The sequence below is a fragment of the Ailuropoda melanoleuca genome, chromosome 12 (genome assembly GCF_002007445.2).
Source record: "Ailuropoda melanoleuca isolate Jingjing chromosome 12, ASM200744v2, whole genome shotgun sequence".
NCBI lineage: Eukaryota > Metazoa > Chordata > Mammalia > Carnivora > Ursidae > Ailuropoda > Ailuropoda melanoleuca.
This window is the reverse complement of record NC_048229.1, coordinates 63,490,077-63,516,564: the sequence shown is the minus strand read 5'-3', so window position 1 is coordinate 63,516,564 and position 26,488 is coordinate 63,490,077. Positions and strand designations below refer to the sequence as shown.

The following is a 26,488-nucleotide window of genomic DNA, read 5'->3' as shown; positions in this document are numbered from 1 at the left end:
TGCCACTGCTCAGTGCCAGTGCTGCTTTGATGAGGCAGCACTGATTGTAGGGGCTCACTGGAGCACTGTCCGGGGAATTCTTTCTTATTCTGGAATTCCGTAATTCCACTTCCAGAAAAAAAAAAAAAATTTTTTAAGTAAACTCTACCCCCAAGGTGATGCTCGAACTCACAACCCCAAGATCAAGAGTCACATGCTGTACTGATTGAGCCAGCCAGGTTCCCTGAAAATTTCCACTTTTAATGGATGATTCCCTTGCCCTTAATAGCCACTCTGTTCTGTGTGTGGCCATGTCTCTGCATGGTCACAGTTCATACCTAGGCCTGGCCCACCATCTTTTCTGGCTTCCCTGACTCCACCTCTATCCTCAACCTAACAGCTTGGATGATCTTCTAAATCATAAATCAGGTCATACTGGTTCACCATAACCCTCAGGATAAGTCCATACTCCATAGTGGAGCCCCCAAGACCCAGGAGGTCTGGTCTCAGATGACCTCACCTACTCATCTCCCACGCATCCTGCCATTCTTGGCTGTTCTGGTTCCATTACGCCATTCTACAGGTGGCTCCCTGAGTGTGGCCCCCATGCTCTGGCCTCTGTCTCTTCTCCCAGCTTCCCTTCTACTTGGGTTGCTCCTTATTCAACTGTCACCTCCTCCAAGAAACCTGGGTCCTCTGGCTTCCCACTCCACCCTTCTGAGCACCCATTACAATAGTCCTTGTTTGTGACCAGGCGTGGCTCCCCATCCTGTGACTACCAGGGCCAGGCATGGATGGGGCTGCAGTGAGTAGATGGGACACCTAAGGCTTCATCTGGCCCCCTCCCCTAGGTGGGGGAGGTGCCTAGGCACCTTGAAGGACAGATAGTAGCTCGGGCCTATGGGGTGTTGGAAGCCTCTCGGGCTTCTCCCCAACAACCATGAGCCAGGTGAGGAAGGACACAGCTGAAACCGATTTCACAGAGGAGCCACCTGAGGCTCAGGGAAGGCAGGGTCTTTCCATGATCCTGTGCTTACAAAGGGGCACAGTCTGAGCTCCAACTCAGCTCACTGAGTCCTAATCAATTCAGCTCTGAGTCAGCCATGGTTCCCTGAGCACATGCTCAGCTTGGCGCTGGGCTGGGAGCTGGGCCAGAGCACAGAACCATCGCCATTTCTAACCATGAGCACCATGAGTCCACATTCCTGAAGGGACAGGCTCTGGTCTGAGAAAGTCCCTCTACTAAACAGCAGAGGGTGGTGAGAACCACAGTGAACCCCAGGTGGGTAGTTCCACTTTTGGAAGTAATGCAGTTCAAGTCCCCAAACCCAGAAAAATGGAGGCTTCCTTCACCCCACCCCACAGCCTCCATGGTATGCAACTTCACTCCCCAGCTTTCTGTAAGGGACAGAATAGAAGCCACCACTTACTGTGCCTTGGACGGAGCGTGCAGCATTCATTCATTCACCAGACATTCACCAGGCACAACCTGCTGCATGCTCAGCTCCGGAGGGACCAAACGTGGGGGCGACAGCGGTGGGGCCACCCGGTCCCTGCTCGTGGGAGCTCACTGTCAAGCAGGGCGGTACACCCCTGAGTCTCTGTACCTCCTGTGTCACCAATGTGAGACAGAGAGAGAGGGTCCATGAGTGGTGGGGGCAGATAAGAGGGAGGACGTAGAGGCTTGTGGGTATGTCTGTACCTGCCACCTACCTCCACTCCCCTCCAGCCCCAGGCCGGACTCTACTTCCTATGCATGTGTCAGAGGGCAAGGGCCAGGGATGATGTTCCATGTTCGAGTCTAGCTTTGCCACTCTCACCTCGTGATTCCCGAAGCCACTTCTCTTTTCTGATGCTTGCTTTAACTGAACCCATCCATTCACCCATTAAAACTGCAATTTGAAGATGGGCTCCGTCTCATTCATAATCAATACAATGCAAATATAAACAACAGCAAGAGACACTTTTTTCTTTTTTTGCATCTGAGATCGCAAGTGAGGGATGATGTGTGAGTGCACACTCTCAAGGGAGTGGCAATTGGTTTGAGGTTTCAGAGTAGTTTTTTCAGAATGTTTCAGGATGTCAAGTACAAACCCCTCTTTCAGTTCCACTTCAAGAAATTCATCCCAAAGAGTCATACAGGCAAGAGAAGATCTGTACCTGAGGGTGTTGATTACTGGCTTGCTTGCCAGGGACAGAGGGACGACACATCCCTCGTGACCATCAGTGGGCGACAGAATGCTGGAGGAGGTGCACATATGCCCGGAGATGCTCTGCGGCCACTGAAAATGGAAGTCAGGCACGGATCAAACACCTATTAGGTGCCTGGCATCGTTCTGGATGCTGGGGACACAGTGGCAGACCAGAGAAGCAAGGTCTCTGCTCTCAAGGAGTTTACACTCCAGCCAAAGGAGACCAATCATCATCACGTTAGAGCCTAAGTATGATGACTTCAGAGAGAGAGGAGAGAACTGGAGAAAACAACCAGGGTTGACGTGATGTCGAGAGATGGAGCTGAGGGGCTACTTTAGTCAGGGTGGTCAAGGAAGGCCTCTTTTGAGCTGAGAAGTGAATGACAAAAAGGAAACAGTCATGGAATGATCCAGAGAAAGGGTATTTCAGGCCGAGGGAACAGCAGGGCAATGGCTCGGAGGTGGCAATGAGCTTGCTGTGGTGAATCACATGGCTGCAGCAGAGGAAGAGGAGGTCTGAGAGGCGGCAGGGTCAGGTTGGGGTAGGGCAGGGAGAGAGGGTTTTGTAATCTCTCCACAGGGAAAGGTTCTCCACACAATAAACACGGAGGAGTGGGGAAAGCTCAAGGGACAGCTGCTTGTTCTCCTGTCACAGGAATCTCCTCAGGGCAAACCTGCCTGCACCAGCCCTGAGAGCTGTCGGGAGAGCTCTCAGGGGTCATCACCTCTGGGCATTGTAATTTCACCTGGTTTTATTTTTTCCTTGTATTTATTTATACAAAGAATGGTTGGCAGTGAACATGTCACTGTTTTCAAAGACAGCATGGCCCCCCCTTCTTGTGGCATTTCCAGGCCGGCCCCTGCACCTAGTAGGCATAAGTTTCTAGCCCAGGGTGGCCAGGCTCCACAGGTGACTTCCCTGGGGACTCTGCCCCAGGCGGGGTGGGGCTTCTTCTATTGTCCCCACTGATCCAGCTTTGGCCTCCAGGGGGGCCTGTGAGCAGTGCCGAGCTGGGGTGGGGTGATTGTGTCCCACAGGCTGGGCCAGGCGTCCTTCCTTCCTTCCTGACTCCCTTCTCCCAAGGGACAATCGGGAGGGACGTCTACGCCTCTCCCAGGTCATGGGATGAACTGCTCCCCTGGGACCCTTTCAGGCCAGGCCCCTTGCCAAGGGCTGCAGTGAGTGATGTGTAGTTTATTCTGAGTTCCTACCACTAGAAGAACTGTTCTGACAGATTTGGAGGGCACTGTAGTGGGGAAGGTCCTAGTCACCCTGTTTGTGGTCACACCCTCCACCCATCAGAAGATGATCTTGGGGTGGAGGATCCAGGAACTGACCCCGGCCTTGGCCCATTCTTGCCTAGGAAGTACAGCATTGGTCTTTGGCGCCACCGTGTGGGAAGCATCCACACTGCAGTCGCACATTCCACAAAATACTGCCCAGCTCCAGGTGGCAAACCCTTGCCCCAAGTCCTGTTTTTGTGAATGGGTAGCCCCTGGAGCCTGCAGCACACAACCTGTTCAGCCTTATGCAGTGGCGGCGGCGGCTCTCCTCACACTCAGACCTAGTGGCAGATCACACTCACTGGGAACCCCACCATCACCATTAAAACACCCTCTACACCCTGAAGCCTCTTTGCAAATGCTCCCTGACCCTCCACTTCCAGTGCCTCTTCTCCTTGGACCTGTTCCAGGGGTGCTGAATATACATAATCCTCCTTCTCTTCCGAAGCTCCCTCTGGCTTCTGTGATTGCTCTTCTTGGATTTCTAGCTGCTTCTCTGACTGTTTCTCTTCGTGTTGCTTGACAGGCTCCTCAGGGTGTTGGGCTCCCTTCTCTCATCCTTAATATTTTTCTCCAAGCCATCCTGACAACTTCCAGGGCCTTCTTCCCAGCCCCACAGTGATCCCTTTAGTCTTGGCCCCCCATCTTTCATTCCATTTACCCCCAAAGATGACCCTTGGGTACCCCAAACTCACTGTGTGAAGTCCATCCTATGTCCTCTCCTCAGAACTGCTCCCCCTCTAGGGTTCTCATGTTAGTCTGGGTAGCCTTTTCCCTGACCCCCCCATGAGCCACCAGGTCTGTCCTGTCCTGCCCACCTCCCCACCCCACCCTCAGCCAGAGCACCTCCTGCAGCTCCTTCCTGGCCTTAGTGTCCTTGGTTTCACGCAGCCTGACCCTTTCTCCACACGGCAGCTGATGGCCTCTGCATATTGGACCCCGTCCCTTCCCACTTCCCCACTGGTCCTTCATCTCTGGCCAGCTCCTCCCCAGGAGGTCCTGGTTCCAGTTAGCCTGAACTTCTTTGTTCCCTGAATGCGCCCTGCTTCCCATGCCGCCACAGGCTGTCCTGTGCATCTTTTTCCTCTTTCTTTCACTGGGCTAACCCATGCCTACCCTTGAAGCCTCAGCTCAGATATCACTTCCTCTGGAATGCCTTCCCTGGACTCCAGGCTATTTCAAGAACCTCTTGGTCGTGCTTACAATGCCCATACTGCTCCCACCACAGCCTTGTCTGCCTTCCCTTCTGAAAGGGACAAGTGCTCCTGTATGAGCTCCACACACCAAGGCCAGATCCAGGTCCAGTCACTCTGCCTGATTCTCACACTCAGAGTCCTCAATCTCAAAAGTTACCAAGCGCACCACAGTGAACCAGCAGCCAGGCTGGGATGGGACACAAGGCTCTTACCTTCCCCTCTGGGGCTCCCCTGTTCCCCCGGATGCCATTGTGAGCCAAGTCAGGATTCTTGAGAGCCCTTGGGAGCTTGATAGAGAATTGGCAGGTTCATGGCCCGGGGGGGAAGGAAGCCATCAGCCTGGGCCCTTGAGAGCCCAGGGTGCTGGTAGAGATTGTCCCAGCAAGGGGACTGGCGTGCAGGTGACTTCAGGCCAGCACATCAGCTGAAAGGCGTTAATGAGATTCCTTTCTCCCCCAGAGCTGTGCAGCTGGAGTGTGGCCTAGATGTCCTGCAGGGAGGACCCGAATTCCTGAAGGGTAGTGGTGGCAGCTGTTAGGGTCCTGGGGTTAATTATCTCCAACGTCACACAGAAGAGAATGTGCTGAGGTGGGACCTCCTCCACCCAGCCTTGGCTTCTCAGGGCACAGATCTCTCCAGAACTCAACCTGCTCCCCATTTGACAAACTCTGAAGATCAGTTCTGTCTGCCTTTGGACCTCAGCTACCTTACCATACTCCAGACCAAAGGGACTGACTTTTCCCTAAGATGCTTTGGGGGGGGGTCCCACCTCTGGGCCTTTGCCTTTGCTGTGCCCTCTCCCTACTCCATGCCTGGGCCCAGGTATTTGCTCAGGGAGCTCAGTAAACACTGGTGAAGTGAATTGCTCTGTAAATAAACAGAAAGTGCCATAAGGTTGCCTGGCATTTAGGAGATGCACCCCCCCCAATTTTGTAAGCAAACAAATTACCCAAAATGGGAAAGGAGAAAGGATCCATCCAGTCTTTTCTTGGGGCTCTGTTCCCAAAACAGTTCTCCTTTCGCTTCTTCCAAACAGCCCTGCTCTCTCTATTCCAGGCCCCTGACTGCAATTTAGCCTGTCTTTTTTGGTGTCTGGACAATCCTACCCGAGGCACCAAGAAGCCTTGGAGGATCCCCACAGTGGCCCTGTGCCCCTGAAGCTTCTTCCTCGCCCCTTGGCATAAGCGCGTGCGACTGCTTGCTCAGGGGCTGAAAGCTCTGTAGAGCCAGGGACTGCGGCGCCTCACTCACTACTCTGTGCCCAGCACCCATCAGAGGATGGACAGATGCTGTGTAAATATCTATTGCATTATGAAAGGCTGCAGCCTCGGAACACTGGGGCATTTTCTCCCTCTCGGAAGCTGCCTGGCTCATTTGCTGAGTCGGTGCCATCTCTCTGGTTGTTCCAAATTGACCAGAGGCACAGCTCTCACCTGAGCTCTGTCTGGTTCCTTGCTATTTCTCTCTCACTCTCACTCTTGTTTTTCCCCTCCAGTTCCCACAAGAGTAGAGAGGCTTGACAGTTTCACACTAAAGCTGAAAACTTTCCCTAAGAATCCTCTTGCATATTTCCTGGAATCTGCTTTCCACCTCTCTTGGCTTATACTGCCAGTGACTCACTGAGCCAGGAGTCTCTTCTCCGCAGGGATTTCTTGCAGGAAACGTGAGAGGAGTTGGTGACATCGTCTTTCACCCCACCCCCTCTCAGTCCTGGCTTTTCTTATCTAGAAGGCCAGATTTATTGTACCATGTGAAGCGGCAGAATTGCTGTTTTCCCCCTGACACAGGCAGCCCTTATTAAATCAGGGCCCTGTACCCCAGGGGCTCACACCAGGGTATTTGCAGAGCTTCCAACACCCCCAACCCCTAGACTCCACAAGAACATAAAATCACCTGTTTCCTTCCTAAGCTTCCACGTAATGATAACCTCTGGCTCTCCCTGGAAATCTAGAGAACTACAGGGATACAGCTAATGCGCTTTCAAGATGCCAAACCTTCTCATCCTTCCTAGCCACCAGAAATCACACATGCACATACTTTCTAATTTGCAATAATTTTTAAAAATTTCAAATGCAAATTATAGAGTCTGCCGCCTGCACAAAAGCAGCCTTCACATCAGCTGTCCCTGGCAGGAGGTTTTCACACTGAACGGGAGGGGAATTGTGCAGATGTCACCCACACAGTCAGATGACCCGAGGGTGTGATTGTGCGTGTCCATGTCAACTTTGAGAGAATTTGGGGAGCTGGGTTAGGGGCTGGGATTTTAAAGATTTTTTTTTTTTTATTTATTTATCTGACAGAGACAGAGACAGCCAGCGAGAGAGGGAACACAAGCAGGGGGAGTGGGAGAGGAAGAAGCAGGCTCATAGCAGAGGAGCCTGACGTGGGGCTCGATCCCACAATGCCGGGATCACGCCCTGAGCCGAAGGCAGACGCTTAACCGCTGTGCCACCCAGGCGCCCCAGGGGCTGGGATTTTAGGTACTCTTGATGCAACTGGATGAATGGGGTAACATCTGGATATAGGCATGCAATGTTAGTGGGTGTTTGAAAGGCTAGGTGTGTATTTGTGTTACGCTGCTGAGGGTTGTCAAAGGCACTGCTTAAATAAAAAATGCTTTGCAAATGAGCCCGTGAAACAAAGCAGAAGGATGGCTTGTAAAGAGTGAATTAACCAGACCTATATGAAGTTTAAAAAACAATTCTGGGGGCGCCTGGGTAGCGCAGTCGTTAAGCGTCTGCCTTCGGCTCAGGGCGTGATCCCGGCGTTCCGGGATCAAGTCCCACATCGGGCTCCTCTGCTGGGAGCCTGGCTTCTTCCTCTCCCACTCCCCCTGCTTGTGTTCCCTCTCTCGCTGGCTGTCTCTATCTCTGTTAAATAAATAAATAAATAATCTTAAAAAAAAATAATAAAAATAAAAAACAATTCTGGAAAAGTCCAATAACTTATCATCACCATCATCATCATCATCATCAAAAATAAACAGTAACAACAGCTATCAGTTTTGAATACTTAGTATGTACCACACACATGCACACAGGCGCACACATGCACACGCACGCACACATACGCACACGCCCGTACACATGCACACACATGCACACGCACACTTAGGTAGCATGGCACACCCAAGTCAAGGCAGTCTTATCTTCTGTGGGTCCTCTATTCTGTAGTGGTCTTGGAACCTTTTGCCCAGGACCTATGTTGTGGGATCAGTGTAAAATAAAAATGCAGAGCAAAAATGCAGAAAAAAACTGACAAGAATGGGAAAAACCTGACTAATCTCTAATAATCACTGAAGATTTTTTTTAAAGATTTATTTATTTTATTTATTAGACAGAGAGAGACAGCCAGCGAGAGGGAACACAAGCAAGGGGAGTGGGAGAGGAAGAAGCAGGCTCCTAGGGGAGAAGCCCGATGTGGGGCTCGATCCCGGAACGCCGGGATCACGCCCTGAGCCGAAGGCAGACGCCCAACCGCTGTGCCACTCAGGCGCCCCATCACAGAAGATTTTTACACCCCACTTCCATCCATCGGTGGCTAGAATAGCTGGACTGACTAATGAGAAAATTCGCAGAAGAAAATGCAAGAAGAACATTGTTAACTACGCTGCCCATAGCTGACATTTACAGAACACTAAACTCAACAGCGGGGGCACCCCACATTCTCTTCCAGCAGATGTAGCACCTTCACCAAGATAGACCATATGCTCCCCCATCAAACAGTACTAATAAAATTTAAAGAACGTACAGAATATGTTCTCTGACCTCCATGGAAGAAAATTTAAAGAAGTAACAGTGAGATATACAGAAAAATCACAGATATTTGGAAATTATACAACATACATCTAAAGAATTCAGAGCTCAAGGAGACATTTGAAGGGAAATTAGAAAACATCCTGAATGCAGTGATAAAACTAAACATATCAAAGCTTGTGGGATACACTGACGCAGTAGTTAAGGGGAAACTTAGAGCTTTAAACACGTTATAGAAAAGAAAAGTGTAAAGTGGGGGTTATTCAACATTCTCATGGCTCTGTGGTTACAGCACAGAGTATGAACCTTGCAGGGCAAAGGACTCCTTCTCCTGGTCTCCCTGCCTACATGGTCTCCCATTTCCTCCAGATGGTAGCCCTGAATATTGTTCCAACACACAAATCTGATTGTATCACTCCCTGGCTCTAAACCCTCTCATGGCTCCCTATTGCTTCACAATGAAATTCAAAATGGACCCGGCAAACTGGCCTTTTGTGACCTTTACTTCTGATATCACACCCTGTTTGCCACTGTGCTACCTCCAACTTTCTGAACTGTCTCTTGAAATCATGAGTTTTTCTCTCTTTTCTGCCCTAGAACTAGGGTTCCAGATAAAAGGCAGGACTCCCAATTAACTTGAATTGCAGATATGTAATGAATAATTTTTTTAACATAAGTATGTCCCCAAAACTGCATGGGGCATATGTGTACACACACACACACACACACACAAAAGTATTAATTATTTATCTGGAGTTCAAGTTTAACTGGGTGTTAAATTTTTATTTTTTATTTGCCAAATCTGGCAACCTCACCCAGAACTAGCACATGGTGTTGCATCTGCCCTTTCTCGGCTTCTGTGTGTAGCTAACTCCTTTTCCTTAGACAGGCCTCAGCTTAGAAATAGCCTCCCCCAGGAAGCCAGTGCCCCTCACTGCCCTTTCTCAGGGTCTCATTCACGGCTAACTCCTCGGCCCTTGGAACAGTGTCTAGCACTTGGTGGACAGTCAACAAATACTTGTTGAAGGAATTAAGTGCTGACCTAGGTCCCAGCTCCAGGGACAAAGAGCTGGCCCACTTCCTGCCTCCCAAGCCTGTGGCCCCCAGTTTGGCGGTGGGGGGGACAGGGGATGCATCCGTTATCTATCGCTGCAAACAAACCACCCCAAAAAGTAGTGACTTAAGACAGCAGCAATCTTGTAGTTTGCTTGCAAATCTGCACAACAGTCACAGCTCAGCAGGGACAGCTCACCTCGCTGCAGTGGCATCAGCTAGGGCTGGAAGAGCCACTTCCAAGATGACTCACTCATGTGGCTTTCCAGTTGCTGCCGTATGCTGCTTCTCTCTGCACACACCTCTCCACAGGGTGGCCTGGACTTCCTTACAGCATGGTGGCTGGGTTCCAAGTGCAAGTATCTCAAAAGAGACAGGAAATGGCAGATGCTAGGCTTTTCCACTCTATTCTATGGCTTAAGCAGTTGTCGTTCCGATTTAAGGAGAGGGGACAGAGACCCTGTCCCTTCATGCGACCAGTGCTACAGAATTTTGTGACCATGTTTTAAAGTCACCACAGGGGAGAGTACTCACCACAAAGGAACTGACAGAGCCCATCACCTGCACCCAGTCCGGGTGGGTGATCGTCCATAGGATGGGATGCCTTTCTCTCCACAGATCAGTGGGTCCCACGGAGCCAGTATATTCAAGGCAGCCCTGGAGCAGGACAGGGCAGGAGAGAAGAGAGAGACAAGAGACACAGAGGAAGGGGGATTGAGAGATAAGGAAAGAGTCTTCCTTTGAAGGAATGAGGACTGAGCAACCCAACCCATGTAGGCACCTAAGACTCCATCTGAAAGGAGGCTGCACAACTGGCACCTATCATGGGTCCCTTGGGATGTTGTAAACAGAAATTCTGAAACTGTATTTTCTTTGCAACAATTTTAAATTTACAGAAAGAACAACCCACACATCTGTCACCTAGTTTCATCAATGGCTAACATTTTGCCCCATGTGCTCTTTGAAAGTAAGTTACAAACAAGACATTTCCCTCCAAAAGCCTTCAGCCTGCATCCCCCCACCCCCAGGCGGTGTACTCTCTGCACCAACGGTTCTCTGCTGGGGATGATTTTGTCCCTCAGGGGATATTTGACAATGTCAAAGGGAGACATTTTTAAATTCTTTTTTTTTTTTTAAAGATTTATTTATTTGACAGAGAGAGAGAGCACAAGCACGGGGAGCAGCAGAGGGAGGGGGAGAAGCAGGCTTCCCGCTGAGCAGGGAGCCGAATGCAGGACTTGATGCCAGGTCCCTGGGATCATGACCTGAGTGGAAGGCAGACATGTAACCAACTGAGCCACCCAGGCGCCCCTAATTACATTCTTTATTGAGAAAAAATTTACATCACATAAAATTTACCATTTTAATCATTCTCAAATGTACAGTCCAGTGTGTTTTCATATACTCGTGACGTGATGCAACTGTTAATACTACCTAATTCCCAAACATTTTCTCAGACATTTCTGCTTGTTGCAACTGACAGGGTGCCGTGCTCCTGACACCTAGTGGGCAGGGACCAGAAGTGCTGCCGAACTCTCAGGAGCATCATCTAGCCCTAAATGTCAGCGTTCTACACAGTTACACTGCCATTATCACATTTAAGCAAATCAGCAGTAATTGAGTGCTGTCGTCCCCACAGGTCTCAAGGATGCCTTTTTTAAAATTCACTTTAGAGACTGATGGAGAGAGAGAGAAAGAGGAGTAGCAGAGGGAGAGAGACGAGCAGAGCTGGTGCTGAGCAAAGAGCCCAAAGCAGGGCTCAACCCCATGACCCGAGATCATGACCTGCGTGGAAACCAAGGGTCAGACACTTAATGGAATGAACCACCCAGACGCCCCTCAAGGGTGCCTTTTTAGCCTGTTTATTTTAGGTCAGGAGGCGAGGTTCACACACTGCCCTTGGTTCTTAGGTCTTTTTGGTCTCGATTAATATAGAAGAGTATTCTCTACCCCACACTCAGCCTTCTTGTTTGATTATTCTTCATAAGAGTTCAGGCTGGTTTTACAGCATCATAGTCTGGATTTATCGGATTGTTTCCTCGAGATTAGATTCGCATTAAACATTTTTGGCAAGAATACGACATTGATGATTACTGTATCACATCGGGAGGTCCATAATATGGGGTTGCTGTGCTATTTGTGATGTTGAAATTGGATGATAATGGAGTTGAGAAGACAGAAGGTGCTGTCTCCCATGCCCCATACGCTCAAGTGTTGCACCCAGGCAGCCACTCTGGTTGGCTTACCCTTTTTGAAAAGTAGAGATAGCCTGGGGAGGATTCTCTCACCCCTGGGGAGTGCTCAGGCCTTCCTCCCTTCTCTTTGCTGTCCTACCTTCAAGGGTCAAGGGGAAGGCCCCAAGAGCTGGGGGTTCCCTCTGCCAACCCCAGGGAGTAGGCCCTAGCCCAGGTTGGCTGGGAGGACTTGGAAGGACTCCTGGGACTCCTTCAGCTGTTCCTTAGTTCTCAGGAAGAAGAAACCGGATGGCACAAGTGGGCTGAGTACCTCGAGCCTGGAACCAGGAAGCTGAGGGTGTGGGTCAGGTGGGGGTCAAGGGCTGGTAAGGCTGGAGTCTGCATGCCTATTAGCATTCCTGCAGTGAACAACTATGCAAAAGCTGTATGGAAATCACTCCCAATTCTCCTTTTGGGAAGCTCCCTCCACCTTTAGGAACCCCCCTAAACACAACCGTTTCCAGGAAACCTCCCAGGACTGCAGGAAGAAGGAAACTGCTCCTGTTCTCAAAGCACTTCAGGCTAGAACCACCGCAAGGGCAGAAGTGCTCTCCCATGACACTGGCAGTGGGAGCATGACAACCCGCATAAAGCTTCTTGAGGCAACAAAGAAACAGCATATTTTAAAAATTCCACTTTCTGGGGGTACGCGGCTGGCTCAGTGGCTGGGGTGTGCAACTCTTGATCTCAGAGTTGTAAGTTCAAGCCCCACACTGGGTGTTGAGAATACTTAAAAGTAAAATCTTTAAAAAAAAAATCAGTTTTTTGGCTTTTCTGGCAACATGGGGCTTGCACCTCGGCCTGGCATCAACAACTTCCCCTTTCAGACCGAGCACACACTCCACACTGACCCAATACTGAGTCCAAGTGTGGCTTTTAGTCTTGCTCCTTCACCTTGCCAATGCTGTTTTTTCTTCACCTGTGTCTTTGAAAAAAGGATGACAATAAAAGAGAGGTCTAGGGGCCCTGTGCTTCAGGGAAAATGGGAGAAGGCATATTTCTTTGTGGAACTGAAGAACGTTCCTGTGTTCTTGTAATGCAATTAATGTGAATCTGTGTTAAAAACAATATTGAGGGGTGCCTGGGTGGCTCAGTCAGTTAACCATCTGGCTTTGGCTCAGGTCATGGTCCCAGGGGCCTGGGATCAAGTCCCGCATCAGGCTCCTTGCTCAGCAGGGAGCCTGCTTCTCCCTCTGCCTGCTTGTGCACGCTCTCTCTCTCTCTGACAAATAAATAAATAAAATCTTTTAAAAAACCCAATATATAGGGGAGGGGGTGGGAGAATGGGATAGACTGGTGATGGGTAGTAAGGAGGGCACGTATTACATGGTGCACTGGGTGTTATACACAACTAATGAAGCATCAAACTTTACATCGGAATCTGGGGATGTACTGTATGGTGATTAACATAATATAATAAAATTAAATTAAAAAAATAAAAAAAAATTAAAAAACCCAATATTGACCCCAAGTGTCGTAGTGTCTTAGCATTGTGGCTGGGAGTCACTGGAATGTCAGCCTCCTTCCGGGTCCACCACTTACAAGCTATGCGACCTCAGACAAGACTGTGACAATACTCAGATGCCTCTGTAGTTTAAACCTCTCTCAGCAACTTGAATACCGCCCAGCTGCTATCCTACCAACAAAACACCCGAGCACACGACTTTCAAAGCTGTACTGAGGAAGGATAAGATTCTACATCAAAAGTCTTTTTTTCTGGGCTGGGAATTTTCCCAAAGTCAACACCTGCCCAAACCAAAAGCCAGACCTGGCTCCCAAAGGTAGATTTTTGACCCTGACATTGGCAGAAGGTGCTGGCCCATGTGACCCACTCCACCCCCAGGGCCACTCCAGGGGCAAGGCCATTGGAGGCCAGAACTGCTGTGGGAGTCACAAGCTGATCTTGGGGATGCTCGGGGCTTATAAGGATTCAGCTAAAGTCCAAGGAGGACCATCAGGTTCCACCTAGATCAGAAGAACCCACCAGAAATGCTCCAGCCACAACCCTCAGTCGTAGATGCCAGCAGGATTTCTACAGCCAGGATCAGGGAACTGTGGAACAAGGGTGACTCTCTCCTGTAGGATGTGAGTGAGGAAGCAAGAGGCCTCAGAGACTCCTGGAAGCCAATTTGGGTCCACAAGGGAAACAAGCCTTAGAATGAAGCACTTACCACAAAAAACATGGCCAAGAGTAATTGGGGCACCTGGGTGGCTCAGTCGGTTAAGTGTTTTCCTTCAGCTCAGGTCATGATCCCAGGGTTCTGGGATCAAGTCCTACCTTGGGCTCCCTGCTCGGTGTGGGGTCTGCTTCTTCCTCTCCCTCTGCCCACCCCCTGCCCTGCTCATGCTGTTTCTCTCTCCCCACCCCCTCTCTCAAATGAATATACAAAATATTTTTAAAAAGAGTTAGAAAGAAACTGAAAAGGGGCGCCTGGGTGGCTCAGTCATTAAGCGTCTGCCTTCGGCTCAGGGCATGATCCCAGCGTTCTGGGATCGAGCCACATCAAGCTCCTCCACTGGGAGCCTGCTTCTTCCTCTCCCACTCCCCTTGCTTGTGTTCCCTCTCTCGCTGGCTCTCTCTCTGTCAAATAAATAAAATAAAATCTTTGGAAAAAAGAAAAAAAAAAAGAAACTGAAGATACCAGTTGGGAATGTGTTCAGCTGCAAGTAAGAGAAAACCTAAGAGTAGCTTAAATAAATATTTATTTCATGTTTGTCTCACGCAATAAAATATCAAGAGGTGGGCAGACAGGCCAGGGTTCATGCAACTGGTTTACACAGCCAGGAAGTCTCCTTTTCTCGCCTGCCATCTGTAGCTTAATCCATTCTCAAAATTGTTGCCTCCATGGTCCTGAGTTGATCATGAACAGGAAGTTGAAAGGAAAAGAAGTAGAAAAGGGAGACACTTGTGCCAGGGAAGCAAAACTTTCCCAGAAGTCCTCACCATAAGTCTCATGGGTCACACCATGAACTCTTAAGGAATCTGAGGAAGTTAGTCTGTTTAACTAGGCACTGCCCCAAACAAAACTGGGCTTCTTTTGGGAAGAAAGGGGAATAGGTATTAGGAGGTCAACCAGCCATATCTATCACACCAAGTCCTTATACAACCAAAAGCCCTGGTACCAAACCTCATCTGAAACCAGCCTCCTGGATTTTTCAATTATATGAGCCATTAAATTATTTTTATAATTTAAGACAATTAGTGTGTGTGTGTTTTAAAGATTTTGTTTATTTATTTGACAGAAAGAGAGAGAGCACACAAGCAGGGGGAGCAGCAGAGGGAGAGGGAGAAGCAGACTTCTCGCTGAGAAGGGAGCCCAACATGGGGCTCGATCCCAGGACAGACGCTTAACTGACCAAGCCACCCAGAAGCCCCTAATTTAAGACAATTTGAATTGAGCTGTCTGTTCATGACAACTGATATCTCACTGGTAATGTCTGTTTTTTTCCCCTTTTACTATTTTTATTTTGCACCATAAACAACAACTGCTCTTCTTCACGTTCATATGAATTTTAGGAAATCACTGCCTTTTCCCCTGGAGAAATAATCTAGAGACAAAAAAAGAAGTACAATACTGAGAAGCTCTGCAAATCCCACAAGTCAACATCTTGAAGATAACTCCTAGAGACAGGAAGACAGTAAGTGTCACAAGAGACAAGGCAAGCACCTATAAGGACAGCAAGCTGTGGAAGTGACCACTTTCAATGCCACTGACCCAAATAGCAGGCACTCTTTTCCTCCTGGCCCCACAGCCACCACCTCAAAAGGATGATCTTTGGTCTATGGTCTGAAGCACCCTTTTCAAATGACACAGAGTTGCTTTGAGGAGAGATGCAATGAGAAAGGTTTAAGAATGAAAAGCATCATGGGGCGCCCAGGTGGCACAGCGGTTAAGCGCCTGCCTTCGGCTCAGGGTGTGATCCGGCGTTATGGGATCGAGCCCCACATCAGGCTCCTCCGCTAGGAGCCTGCTTCTTCCTCTCCCACTCCCCCCTGCTTGTGTTCCCTCTCTTGCTGGCTGTCTCTATCTCTGTCAAATAAATAAATAAAATCTTAAAAAAAAAAGAATGAAAAGCATTGTGGGAAGTCCAAAGTCAGGGAAGAACCCCCAGTGAAAAGGACACCTGTGTAACCACCAACCAGATGAAGATACAAAACATTTCCAGCATGCAGACATTGTCTTTATTCCTCTCCTTTGGTCAATAATGCCTCCAGAATCAACCACTATTCAGAGTTCTGTCACCATTTGTTAAAGGGTTTTTTTGGTTTTGTTTTTTAGATTTATTTATTCAACTGAGAGATAGAGTGTGTGCATACACACAGTGGGGTAGGGACACAGAGAGAGAACCTCAAGCAGACTCCCCGCGAGCAAGGAGCCTCACGTGGGGCTTGATCTCACAACCCTGAGATCCTGACCAAGAGTTGGACACTCAACTGACTGAGCCACCCAGGTGCCCCTCCATTTGTTACAGTTTTGCCTAGTTTGGAACGTCATATAAACAGAATCATACCACATTCACTCCTCTGTGGCTGGCATCTTTTTTTTTTTTTTAAGATTTTATTTATTTATTTGTCAGAGAGAGAGTACAAGCAGGGGGAGCTGCAGGCAGGCAGGGGAAGAAGCAGACCACCCACTGAGCAATAAGCCCGATGCGGGACTCGATCCCAGGACCCCAGGATCATGACCTAAGCCAAAGGCAGATGCCCAATGAACTGAGCCACCCAGACGCCTCTGTGGCTGGCATCTTTCATCCAAGATTATGTCTGGGAGATTCATCCATGTCATATACAGCAGTTCATTCTGTTTTTATTGCTGTGTAGTTTCCCACTGTATGCATATACCTTTATTTATCCATTTTTCTGGTGTTGGATATTTGGATTGTTCCCAGTTTTTAGCTATTATGAATAAAGTTGCCAAGAACATTCTATACATGCATTTTAGTAGAAATCACACCCAGTTCTCCCGGGTTTGTACCAAAGAGAGAACTTGCTGGATCATAGGTCAGGTGCAGCAGTTATAGTGAATACTGCAGTTTTCCAGCTTACCTCTTACCAGTTCTAGTTACTTCATATCATCACCAACACTTGGTTTTGTAAATCTTCTTAATTTTAGCCAATGTAATTAGTGTACAATAGTATCTCATGGTGGTTTTATTTTTAAAATTTCTTTATCTATTTTTGAATTTTATTTATTTACTTCGAGAGAGAGAGAAAGCACACATGAGTGGAGGGAGGGGCAGAGGAAGAGAGAGAATCTCAAGCAGACTCCATGCTGAGCACAGAGCCTGACATGCGTCTTGATCTCAAGACCCTGAGATCATGACCTGGGCTGAAATCAAGAGTCAGATGTTTAACTGACTGAGCCACCCAGGCACCCCATAATTTATTTTTATTTATTTATTTTTTAAAGTAATTTCTACACCCAAAGTGGGGCTCGAACTCACAACCTCAAGATCAAGAGTCAGACGTTCTACAAACTGAGCCCACCAGGTGCCCCTCGTTGTCTTAATTCACATTTTTGTATGAATTAAACTTCTTTAGTGATACTGAGTACCTTTCCACATGCTTGTTGGCCATTTGGAAATCCTCTTTTTTGAAGGCCTATTCTAGTCCTTTTTCCATAATGACTATGGAATTCTTTACATAGTCTGCAGGAGTCTTTTTTGGAATACATGTATCGCAGCATTCTTTTTCCAGTTTGTAATTTAACTTTTCATTTTCTTAAATATCTTTAATTAGTGACCAGAAGTTCTTAATTTTAATGAAGTCTAATTTATCAACCTTTGATGCTTAGAGCTTTCTGAGTCAAGTTTTTTTTTTGTTGTTCTTAAATATTTTATTTTTTTCTGAAGTATTTTTTTCTGAACCCCAACATGGGGCTCGAACTCATGACTTGGAGATCAAGAGTTGCACACTTCACAGGCTGAGCCAGCCAGGGGCGCCCTTTGTGTCTTGTTTAAGAAATCTTTGCCTAGGGACACCGGGGTGGCTCAGTCAGTTAAGTGTCTGCCTTCGGCTCAGGTCATTATACCAGGGTCCTGTGAGGAAGCCCCACAGTGGGGAGCCTGCTTCTCCCTCTCCCTCTGCTGCTTCCCCTGCTTGTGCTCTCTGTTAGATAAATAAACAAAATCTTAAAAGAAATCTTTGCCTAGTCCATGGTTATAAAGATATTCTATGTTTCTCTAGAAGTTTCACTGTTTTACCTTCACAATTACGCTGATGCTCCATTTCAAATTAATTTTTGTGAAGGCTTCAAGGTACAGGTAAAACAGATAGTCTCTTACTTACTCCAACACCATTCCACCACTTGCATAAGTTTGCATAATCCATTTTCAACCATTCTTCTTTTCTAACAAAGGCGCTTAAATATATGCGTACTTTAGTTGCATCCCATTAGTTTTTTTTTTATTTCTTTTTTTTTAAAGATTTTATTTATTTATTTGACAGAGATAGAGACAGCCAGCGAGAGAGGGAACACACAGGGGGAGTGAGAGAGGAAGAAGCAGGCTCAAAGCGGAAGAGCCTGATGTGGGGCTCGATCCCAGAACGCCGGGATCACGCCCTGAGCCGAAGGCAGACGCTTAACCGCTGTGCCACCCAGGCGCCCCGTATCCCATTTGTTTTGATATATTGTATTTCATTATCATTCAATTTGAAACATTTTCTAGTTCTCCCTTGTGACTTCTTTGATTCATAGATAATTTAGAAACGTGTCCAAGAGCATAAGGATACTCAGCACAGCTCTGGCGCCCAACTGAGCCCACAGCACCATGGGGGCTGAGTCGAGTGGGGGTGCAGTGGCTGCTTGTTTTTGTCTGTGCGCCTCTCGGGAGCTCTGTAGGTGGGTGAATGGTTTCCACCGCCAGGAGGTGCGTGGGGAGACATCGTAGGGCAGCATGTCTGATAACCCCCTGATAACACACGTGTGTGTGTGCGTGTGCGCGTGAGCACACACCCCCACCATGTGCACCTGCATGTGCACGTACACACACTATCCTTCTCCAGCTCTAAAATATGCCCTGAGCCATGCAAGGAAGAAAGGAAAGCAGGCCAGCCCGTTCTCAGCTGAGTGATCGGAACTAAGTCACTTAAGCCTGTTTCCGGATCTATGAAAATGGGGATGGTTTATTTTGACGTTCTGTTGAGAATCAAATGTAAGGGATGGGAGTCTTGCTGTGGGGCATTGGATAAACTTAGCAGGTAAAGGGCTGAAGGAGGGAGGAAAACTTGCTTCTAGGCCAGATCCTGATACAAAGTCTGGCTTTGGCCAGAGATGGGGAGGAGGACCCCTACCTAGGGCTTGGTGGAGACAGTTTACACAGGGCCTACAGGGGCAAAACTGGGAAGTGACCAGCCGGGCTGTTGGCAAAGGGGTACCCTGTGAGCTCCTCCTCCCATGCTGGGCTGGACCTTGGTGCCGGGGTGAGAGCTGTGCTCCGGAGGTTTAAGCTGGAAGGTTATCTTATCCAACCAAGGTCCCAGATGACCACTGCCCCCAAGGACTCAACCTCCTCCCAGCTCCTATACGTCTACCTCCCAGGCCTTTTTTTGCAGCTGGAAGCAAAAGTGATGGGAAGGGGTAACAGCAGAAAGGAGGGGGTCCAGAGAACCCTGGGAACTGCCGTAGCTCTCGCTGCTTTCCTTAGCTGACCCTGGGCTCACCCTGAGTCTGTCAACTCCGGTACCAGTGCACCCCTGTGCCCAGTGCCTTAGACAGCATCACCATGCCTATATCCAGAGTTCTGCAGCCTCTGTTCATTACCTGCACAGAACCCGAGTGGCAGGGATGAAGAGGTTGGAGACCTCCTGGGGCTTTAGCAGAAACAGTAATTCCTGGGGGCGCCTGGGTGGCGCAGTCGTTAAGCATCTGCCTTCCGCTCAGGGCGTGATCCCGGCGTTCCGGGATCGAGTCCCACATGGGGCTCCTCTGCTGGGTGCCTGCTTCTTCCTCTCCCACTCCCCTGCTGTGTTCCCTCTCTTGCTGGCTGTCTCTCTGTAGCATAAATAAATAAAATCTTAAAAAAAAAAAAAAAAAGAAACAGTAATTCCTGGGGCACCTGGATGGCTCAGTCAGTGAAGCATCTGACTCTTAATCTCAGCGTAGGTCTTGATCCCATGGTTGTGAGTCCGAGGCCCATATTGGGCTCCATGCTTGGCAGGGAGAAGGAAGGAAGGAAGGATGGATGGAAGGAAGAAATTCCTAGGATAAGAGTCATTCCTAGGTCACCTGAGGTTCCTGTTGTGAAAACCCGTTTGTTCCTGGGGTTTAGCTCAGCCACCGAACATCCCCAGGGAGTTGGGTTGCTCCCTTCTATGGGGATAGATTAGGAACAATGAAGGGGACATCCTGGGCACCCCCTTCCCAGCCCAACAGTGTTATGCCTCTGTGAAGGGTTGCTGGGGACTCAAACTACATTTACCCAGAGATCTTGGTGAATTCGTGGGTCCTTTCAGGGCACCTGGGTGGCTCAGTTGGTTAAGTGTCTGCCTTTGGCTCGGGCTGTGATCCCAGGGTCCTGGGATCGAGTCCCGCATCGGGCTCTCTGCTCACTGGGGAGTCTGCTTCTCCCTCTGCCTCCGCCTGCCACTCCCCCTGCTTGTGCTCTCTCTTGCTCTTGCTCTCTGTCAAATAAATAAAAAATCTTTAAATTCAGGGGTCCTCTCATTACCTGGAATGGAATAAGCCCCTCACCACTTTGTGTGGGCTTCCTGTGAGTATGGAGGCTGATGTCTGCCTGTTCAGACATGTTGACAGTGAGAAGTCACCCTGAGACAGAAGGTGGGGTGCTGCAACCCCCCTAGAAACAGAGTATTTCACACTGAAAGGTAGGCCCTGGCAAGTGGGAAGAAGGACTGGCTATGTCTTCAGGCATCTGGGAGTGGACACTGGGTTGCAGATGTCTTCAGAGGGGGCTGGGGTTGGAGTTTAGGATGGCCTTTGCCATACCAGTGAGGCCCAAGCATCCAGACTGCAAGCCACATCCTATGAACCAGACTAGCTGGGCCTATTTGTCTTTGGCACCCCTGGGCCTTTGTGAAATTCCCTCTGAACACTCCAGCCACAGCTCAGCTGTTCTGGGGACCCCTGATAAAGGGCCCACTTCCAGCACTGAAAGGGAGGACTGTAGGGGGAAGGAGACTGGGAGTTAGAGCAAGGCCTGAGGGTAAAGGGTATCTCTGGGCCTGAGCCCCCTTGTAGTCTGTCCATCAGCAGTCTCTGTACCTTGCTCCACTCTCGCTTGGCCTGGCTCCAGCCTATACTTTCACTGCAATGGGAAAGCCCACAAAGCCTGTCTGACTTCAGAATCAGGAGTTTCAGGTCACCATGGCCTCTGACCTAGACTCCAAGTCCGGAAGCCTTGGTATAATGCCTTTCATGTAGCATGCACTCAATAAATTGTTCTGGCACGAATGGGAGAATGGCAAGCGCTGGCATTCGGTATTCATGCAGCAAACATGACTCTCTTCCAGGAGCACCATCCCTCCCAGCTGAGGGCTCAAGACACCAGCCTGAAATAACCCCAATCCATCCTGATTCCCCTCCCTGGATAATTGAGGGGACCACACCTCTCCAGGCAACCTCTGCCTTTTGGAAGTCCTACAGATGAGCCACAGGGCAGGGGCAGTGCGCTGGGAGGGGGTCTGGTTTTCAGAACAAAGTAGGATTGAGAGAGTCAGTGGGTGCTCTGCTGCCCCCTGCTGGACAAAGTAGGAACAGTGCCCTTGGAGGTGAGGACTACCTTGAGGAGGGAAAAGAGGAGAGAGATAGGGGTCAAGCCCCCATCCTTGTATTCATATTTGATCTCCCACACATAGCAACCACATTCTCTTCCTCTCTCTGAAATCAGGATCCCTATGTTTGGGTCCCTCCCAAGCCTCACCAAGCAGGCTCTGCCTCCCGCCCGGGTCTCCCAAATCCGCCACCCAGAACATTTCTGAAGGTCTTTTTGTCAACAAGCACGATCCTGGGAACATCAGTTCCTGACCAGTAAAATTACCCCCACAGTATTTATGCTCATTAGCAGATGAAACGGGCGGGGTGGGGGCTTTTATAGACTACTAGATGTAGGCAACTCTTTCATCAGGAGGAAAGATAAATGTAAGGATCAACAAACCTAAGGGAAATAGAAAATAGTAGGAAGGCAGAAACTTAATTGTAACAAAATTTGATAAAATCAAGCCAAAGACTGGTTAATTTCCAAAACAAATAAAATGTGATAAGTCAACGGAAATATCACTTTAGATAGAGGTACAGATATAGATATGGATATAGATATAGAGAGAGAACTAGACCAGAAACCCACAGGCAATGTTTGGGGCTACTTCAGTGGCGGTGGGAGGCGGGTAGGTGACAATGCTGGAGGGCAGAAAGAGGGCGGGGTGGGAAAGCATGTAAACAAATGATTTCCTCCTCGGCATGCAGCTGGGTGGCAGGACAGCTGCTGGGCACTTGGGGCTAGGGTCTGAACCTGTGCACGCTCACAGCAGTGATATAATGTGGAGCGTGCGATAGATGTCTGCTGATTGACTCCTGACTGAATCAACTCTGGGAGTAGCCAACTCTCTGACCCCGGGTGGGGCGGGGAGGGGGGAGAAGAGCATCTACTGACTGCTCACCAGGCTGGGGCTCGTCCAGCAGGAACCAGGCTTGGAGCAAAGCCTTACCAATGTTAAGCTGTAGAACTAGGCAGCTTGGTAAACCATGTGCCAATTATGGGTCCAGGAAACTTACATTGTCCCTTGTCTGGCTCCACCCTTGACTCTTACTCAAGCTTCATGAATGAATAAATTTTCCGCTCCCAGACAGCCTTCCCTAGCCAACTTCCTGCTCCTCCCTCCTCTGGGGTAGGTGCCCCTCCTAGTCCTACAGGCTCCTGGGGCATTCTTCTATCAAAGCATTTATCCCATTGCATTTTACATAATTCTCTTTGTTTCTAATATTTATTATGATGATTTTCAAACATACACAAGGATAGCAGTCATGGGATAATGAAGCCCGTGTACTCATCACCCCATTTCAACAAATTACCAACTCATAAACAATTTTATTTCATCTATATCATGTCCTGCTATTCCCCCTCCCTTGGATCATTTCATATCATTTTATCAGTAAATACTTCATTATATTTCTCTAAAAAAAAGCTACTTCAAACCACAATACCATTATCACAACTTACAAAATTAACAATTATTCCTTAATGTCATCAAATATCCAATGTTTATATTTCTCTCACTATCCTGTGTTTTGATGGTTGGTTTTCTTGACTGTCTCCCTCACTGGACCTGACTAGGGACAGGGCTGCCCCGGGAGTGCTCAGCCCTTGCCCATCACGGCCCATGTCTTCACCTCCACACACACAGGGGAAGACAGTCACTGCTCCGTAGATGAGCAGACACGGAGCGCCTGGGTGGGATGAGCCCACCGCCCCGGAACATGAAGAACTATTCTCAGCATGGATGCCAATCAGGCCCAGCCAAGTGCTCACAGCCTCCACCTCAACACACCTGGAGCACCTTTCCAAAATCCACATGCAATCCCTGCTCCCCACCTCCAACTCTTCAGCCAGAATCTTCAAGGATGGGGCTAGGGATTTGGGGAAAGTGCCTTGGGTACATTTGATGTATTGCCCTTCTTGAACCCCAAGTGGCCCCACCAAGATGGAAGCATATTTAGTGCCTGATAGCTTCACCCTGCACCACTCTGAGAAGAGAAAGCCCTGGGGTAGAAGCCTGGGCCCAGCTCTAGCCTCTGGGAAAGAAAGGTCAATGTTAGTTGCCAGGGAGGCCTTGATACCAGGTCCACTTTGTGGTTCTTTGTCACCAAAATAGCCAGTGGCATTGTAGGGGGAGAAAGGGGGACCTTTGCTGGATTATCCAGGGACCAGCTCCTCAGAGAGGCTTTCCCTCACTCCCCAGCCTCCACCCTCTGGGCAGTAGTATGTGACCCTCTGAGCTCCTAGACTGTTATCCTGTGCCAACCACAAGTGAGCCCAGTGCTAGCCTGATACCAGAACAGACATCAGTGCCCATCTGTGAACGAAGCTGCCACAGCCCTGCTGTCTGCTGAGGAGGCCTTCCCCATGCAACTGAACCCCAAGACCGACTGTTGGTGCTGAAGGCCAAAGGCTGTCAGATGACAACATATGGTGTCCACCTGCTGCTGGGAGGACTTCCTCAGGCCTTGTCCTGGGCAGAACAATCTGTGTGAACCTAGACTGCAAACCCCAACGGCCTCTTCATCCTCCTACTGTCTCAGGCCAGCTCAGTTTGCACACTGAGGCTTTGAAGGTAATTCAGCCTGTATCCCTTTCCCTGATGGGCAAGTGTGTATTAAAGAGTCCTCCAGAGAGGAGAGTGAAGGCAGGAGCAGGTGGGGTCCTGTGTGTCCTCCCACCTTCACAAAAGGGCAGTCTTCACCCTGGCCTCGTCCTGATGAGACCAGGCGTGGGCACAGGCCTGACAACACAGGGCGGAAGGGAACAGCCATTAGCACTAATGAGATAGGCAGCCTGAAAGCTTTTTACTTTGAAGCTGCTCGCCCACCGAGGGAACAGTCCGTTCTGCCTCCCTGGCTTCCAGGAACCCCAGGCGGAAAAGGGTTTGGGAGAAGGAGTAGAGGTGGGGGGTCTTGGAGTAGCCTGGAGGGACAAAGCGGTGGGGGGGGGTGGACCAGGGATGGAGGCAGGAGAACTTGATTTTGGCTAAGTGGACTTCTCCCCTCCCTTTTCCCTCCAAAAAAACCCCAGGGTCTAAGTCTGCACCCCATTCTGGCCACTGGCCCATCACACTCTTCAATGCCTTTGACCAAAGTTCCTGGAAGCAAAGGAAACAGCATGCCACACACGGTCTGAGTGAGCACCTCCGGGGCCACAAATTAAATTAAGATCTCAGGGCTGCCTGCCTTGTTACTGCTAATGGCTCCAGCCTGTCCAACCTCCCCACCCCTACCCAGGTCCCTGTCCTGTAGAAATTTGGGGGTTCTGGGCACCCTATCTTGTTCCCAAACTTTGATTGGCACCTGGGGACCTCACCCCAAATCAGAGATGGGCACACCTCTTACAGAGCATCCAGAAGCCCAGGTTGCAGGGAGAGAGGCCTGAGCTGTGCCCCCACCCTCTGGGGAGGGCATCTTATGTCCTAGCTGCAGGCAGCAGTCACGTGTGGGGCATTCATTAGACCCTGCCATATAAGCTGAGGGGACGGAGTGGCCAGAAACTCTCCGGGCAAGGATCCAGCAAGCAGAGGTAAGACCTCAGGTTGGGCAGAGACTCCTGATCTCTGGGAGGTCTCTGTTGGGGTAGGACAACTAGAGGGTGCATCAAGGATGAGGAAGGACTAAGTGGTGGGTCTTACTGCTGGCCAGGTCATGCTGCCTGCAGTGCTGCTGAGCTGTGCCCTGCTGCTGGCACTGCCCCCCATGCAGGGGGCCCAGATGGGCCTGGCCCCCCTGGAAGGCATCAGAAGGCCTGACCAGGCCCTGTTCCCAGAGCTCCCAGGTCAGTAAGGGCAGGGGTGGAGCTGGGTGGAGCCTGGATACCCTCTGGCCACAAAGTATCCTGCTTGGTATGAGCCCTCCTTCCCCCTTCCCAATCCCAGGCCTTGGAGGTGGGTGTTTTATGCATGGGGAGGGAGGGGGTTCTGCCCTCACATCATCGGTTCCAGACCTGGGCCTGCAGTCCTCGCTGAAAAGGACAACTGCAGAACAATCAGAAGCCCTGCTGCAGGAGGCCGAGGCTTTGGCAGAGGTAACTGCCCAGGAAAAGGGGGATGGCCACAGGCCTGGGAGGGCCGTCAGGCATCATCCCCTCTCTCCACCTCACAACCCCCTCACCCAGGGTGATGCTGCAGACTACGCTCTCCATGCTCCACTGCCATCCTGCCTGGATTGAGGCAGGTGACATCCCCGGACCTGCCTTCAGAGGCCCATGCCTGCAATCCTGCTCCCTCACTCCTGTAGGTACTAGATCCGGAGGGGCGCGAGCCACGCTCCCCGCGTCGCTGCGTAAGGCTGCATGAATCCTGTCTGGGACACCAGGTACCATGTTGCGACCCATGTGCCACGTGCTACTGCCGTTTCTTCAACGCCTTCTGCTACTGCCGCAAGCTGGGTACTGCCATGAACCCCTGCAGCCGTACCTAGTGGGTCGACGTCGGGGTCGGGGCTGTACACGAGGTAGCGAATAAAGGCTGGGACCAACTCCAAGGCTGTGGCGTTTTTTCCAACGTGGCCGTCGGAGGCGGGAGGTCATGGAGGTCACAGTAGGATGGGGATACAGCCAAGCCAAGAAATCACACACACACCTACCCCACGGTCTAGGCTACCCATCATCTGAATCACTTACATGCATCCTCTTACGGTGCCAGGCGCCAGTGGGGAAGCAGAAGGGCCGGGCTCCAGCCCTCCAGAATCCTGTACAATAAATGCGGGTGCAGCGCGTCATGCATATAAGGGCTGTAACTCCCGGCTGGCCAAGCAAGCATTAGGCTCCAGGCAGGGCCCGCTCGCAGCTAACTCGACCTGCGACCTCACTGAAGCCTGCCCCTCGAGCCGTAGTTTCCTTCGGGGGAAGACTGACTCAACAGTCTGGAACATTTCCAAGCATAAGAAGCACCGCTCACTCCCATCTTTACTCGGCCTGCCCCTCAGGGCCAGCTACCCCACACGGGGGTGTAAAGATACAGGGCCCAATCGAATCCCCGCGGCCACGTGCGCCACCACGCGGCCGGCCTCGGACACTCCAAGTTGGTTAAACCCGGTAGCGAGAGGCACGCCTACCCTAGTCGCGCAGGCGCC

At 49.9% G+C, this 26,488-nt stretch overlaps 1 protein-coding gene and 1 long non-coding RNA gene across 3 annotated transcripts; one reads left to right on the top strand and one right to left on the bottom strand.

Annotated features, from left to right (window-relative positions):
• Nucleotides 1-8,034: 8,034 nt before the first annotated feature.
• Nucleotides 8,035-26,454, bottom strand: LOC109489503. Its single transcript, XR_002142524.2, has 4 exons — nucleotides 26,037-26,454; nucleotides 9,994-10,116; nucleotides 9,659-9,822; nucleotides 8,035-8,209 (listed from the first exon to the last, which is right to left on the bottom strand). It is a non-coding gene; the product is annotated as an uncharacterized LOC109489503 (long non-coding RNA).
• Nucleotides 23,503-25,880, top strand: AGRP (agouti related neuropeptide). Of its 2 annotated transcripts, XM_002918417.4 has the most exons (5): nucleotides 23,503-23,982; nucleotides 24,836-24,938; nucleotides 25,058-25,190; nucleotides 25,357-25,439; nucleotides 25,652-25,880. In XM_002918417.4, the coding sequence occupies exons 3-5, from the start codon at nucleotides 25,061-25,063 to the stop codon at nucleotides 25,832-25,834; spliced, it is 396 nt and encodes a 131-aa protein (XP_002918463.1). In that variant the 5' UTR covers nucleotides 23,503-23,982; nucleotides 24,836-24,938; nucleotides 25,058-25,060; the 3' UTR covers nucleotides 25,835-25,880. The 2 variants fall into 2 exon arrangements, 1 of the variants encoding a protein (XP_002918463.1); XR_004629058.1 differs by lacking the exons at nucleotides 23,503-23,982; nucleotides 24,836-24,938 and having other exon boundaries at nucleotides 25,062-25,439; nucleotides 25,530-25,779.
• Nucleotides 26,455-26,488: the final 34 nt, after the last annotated feature.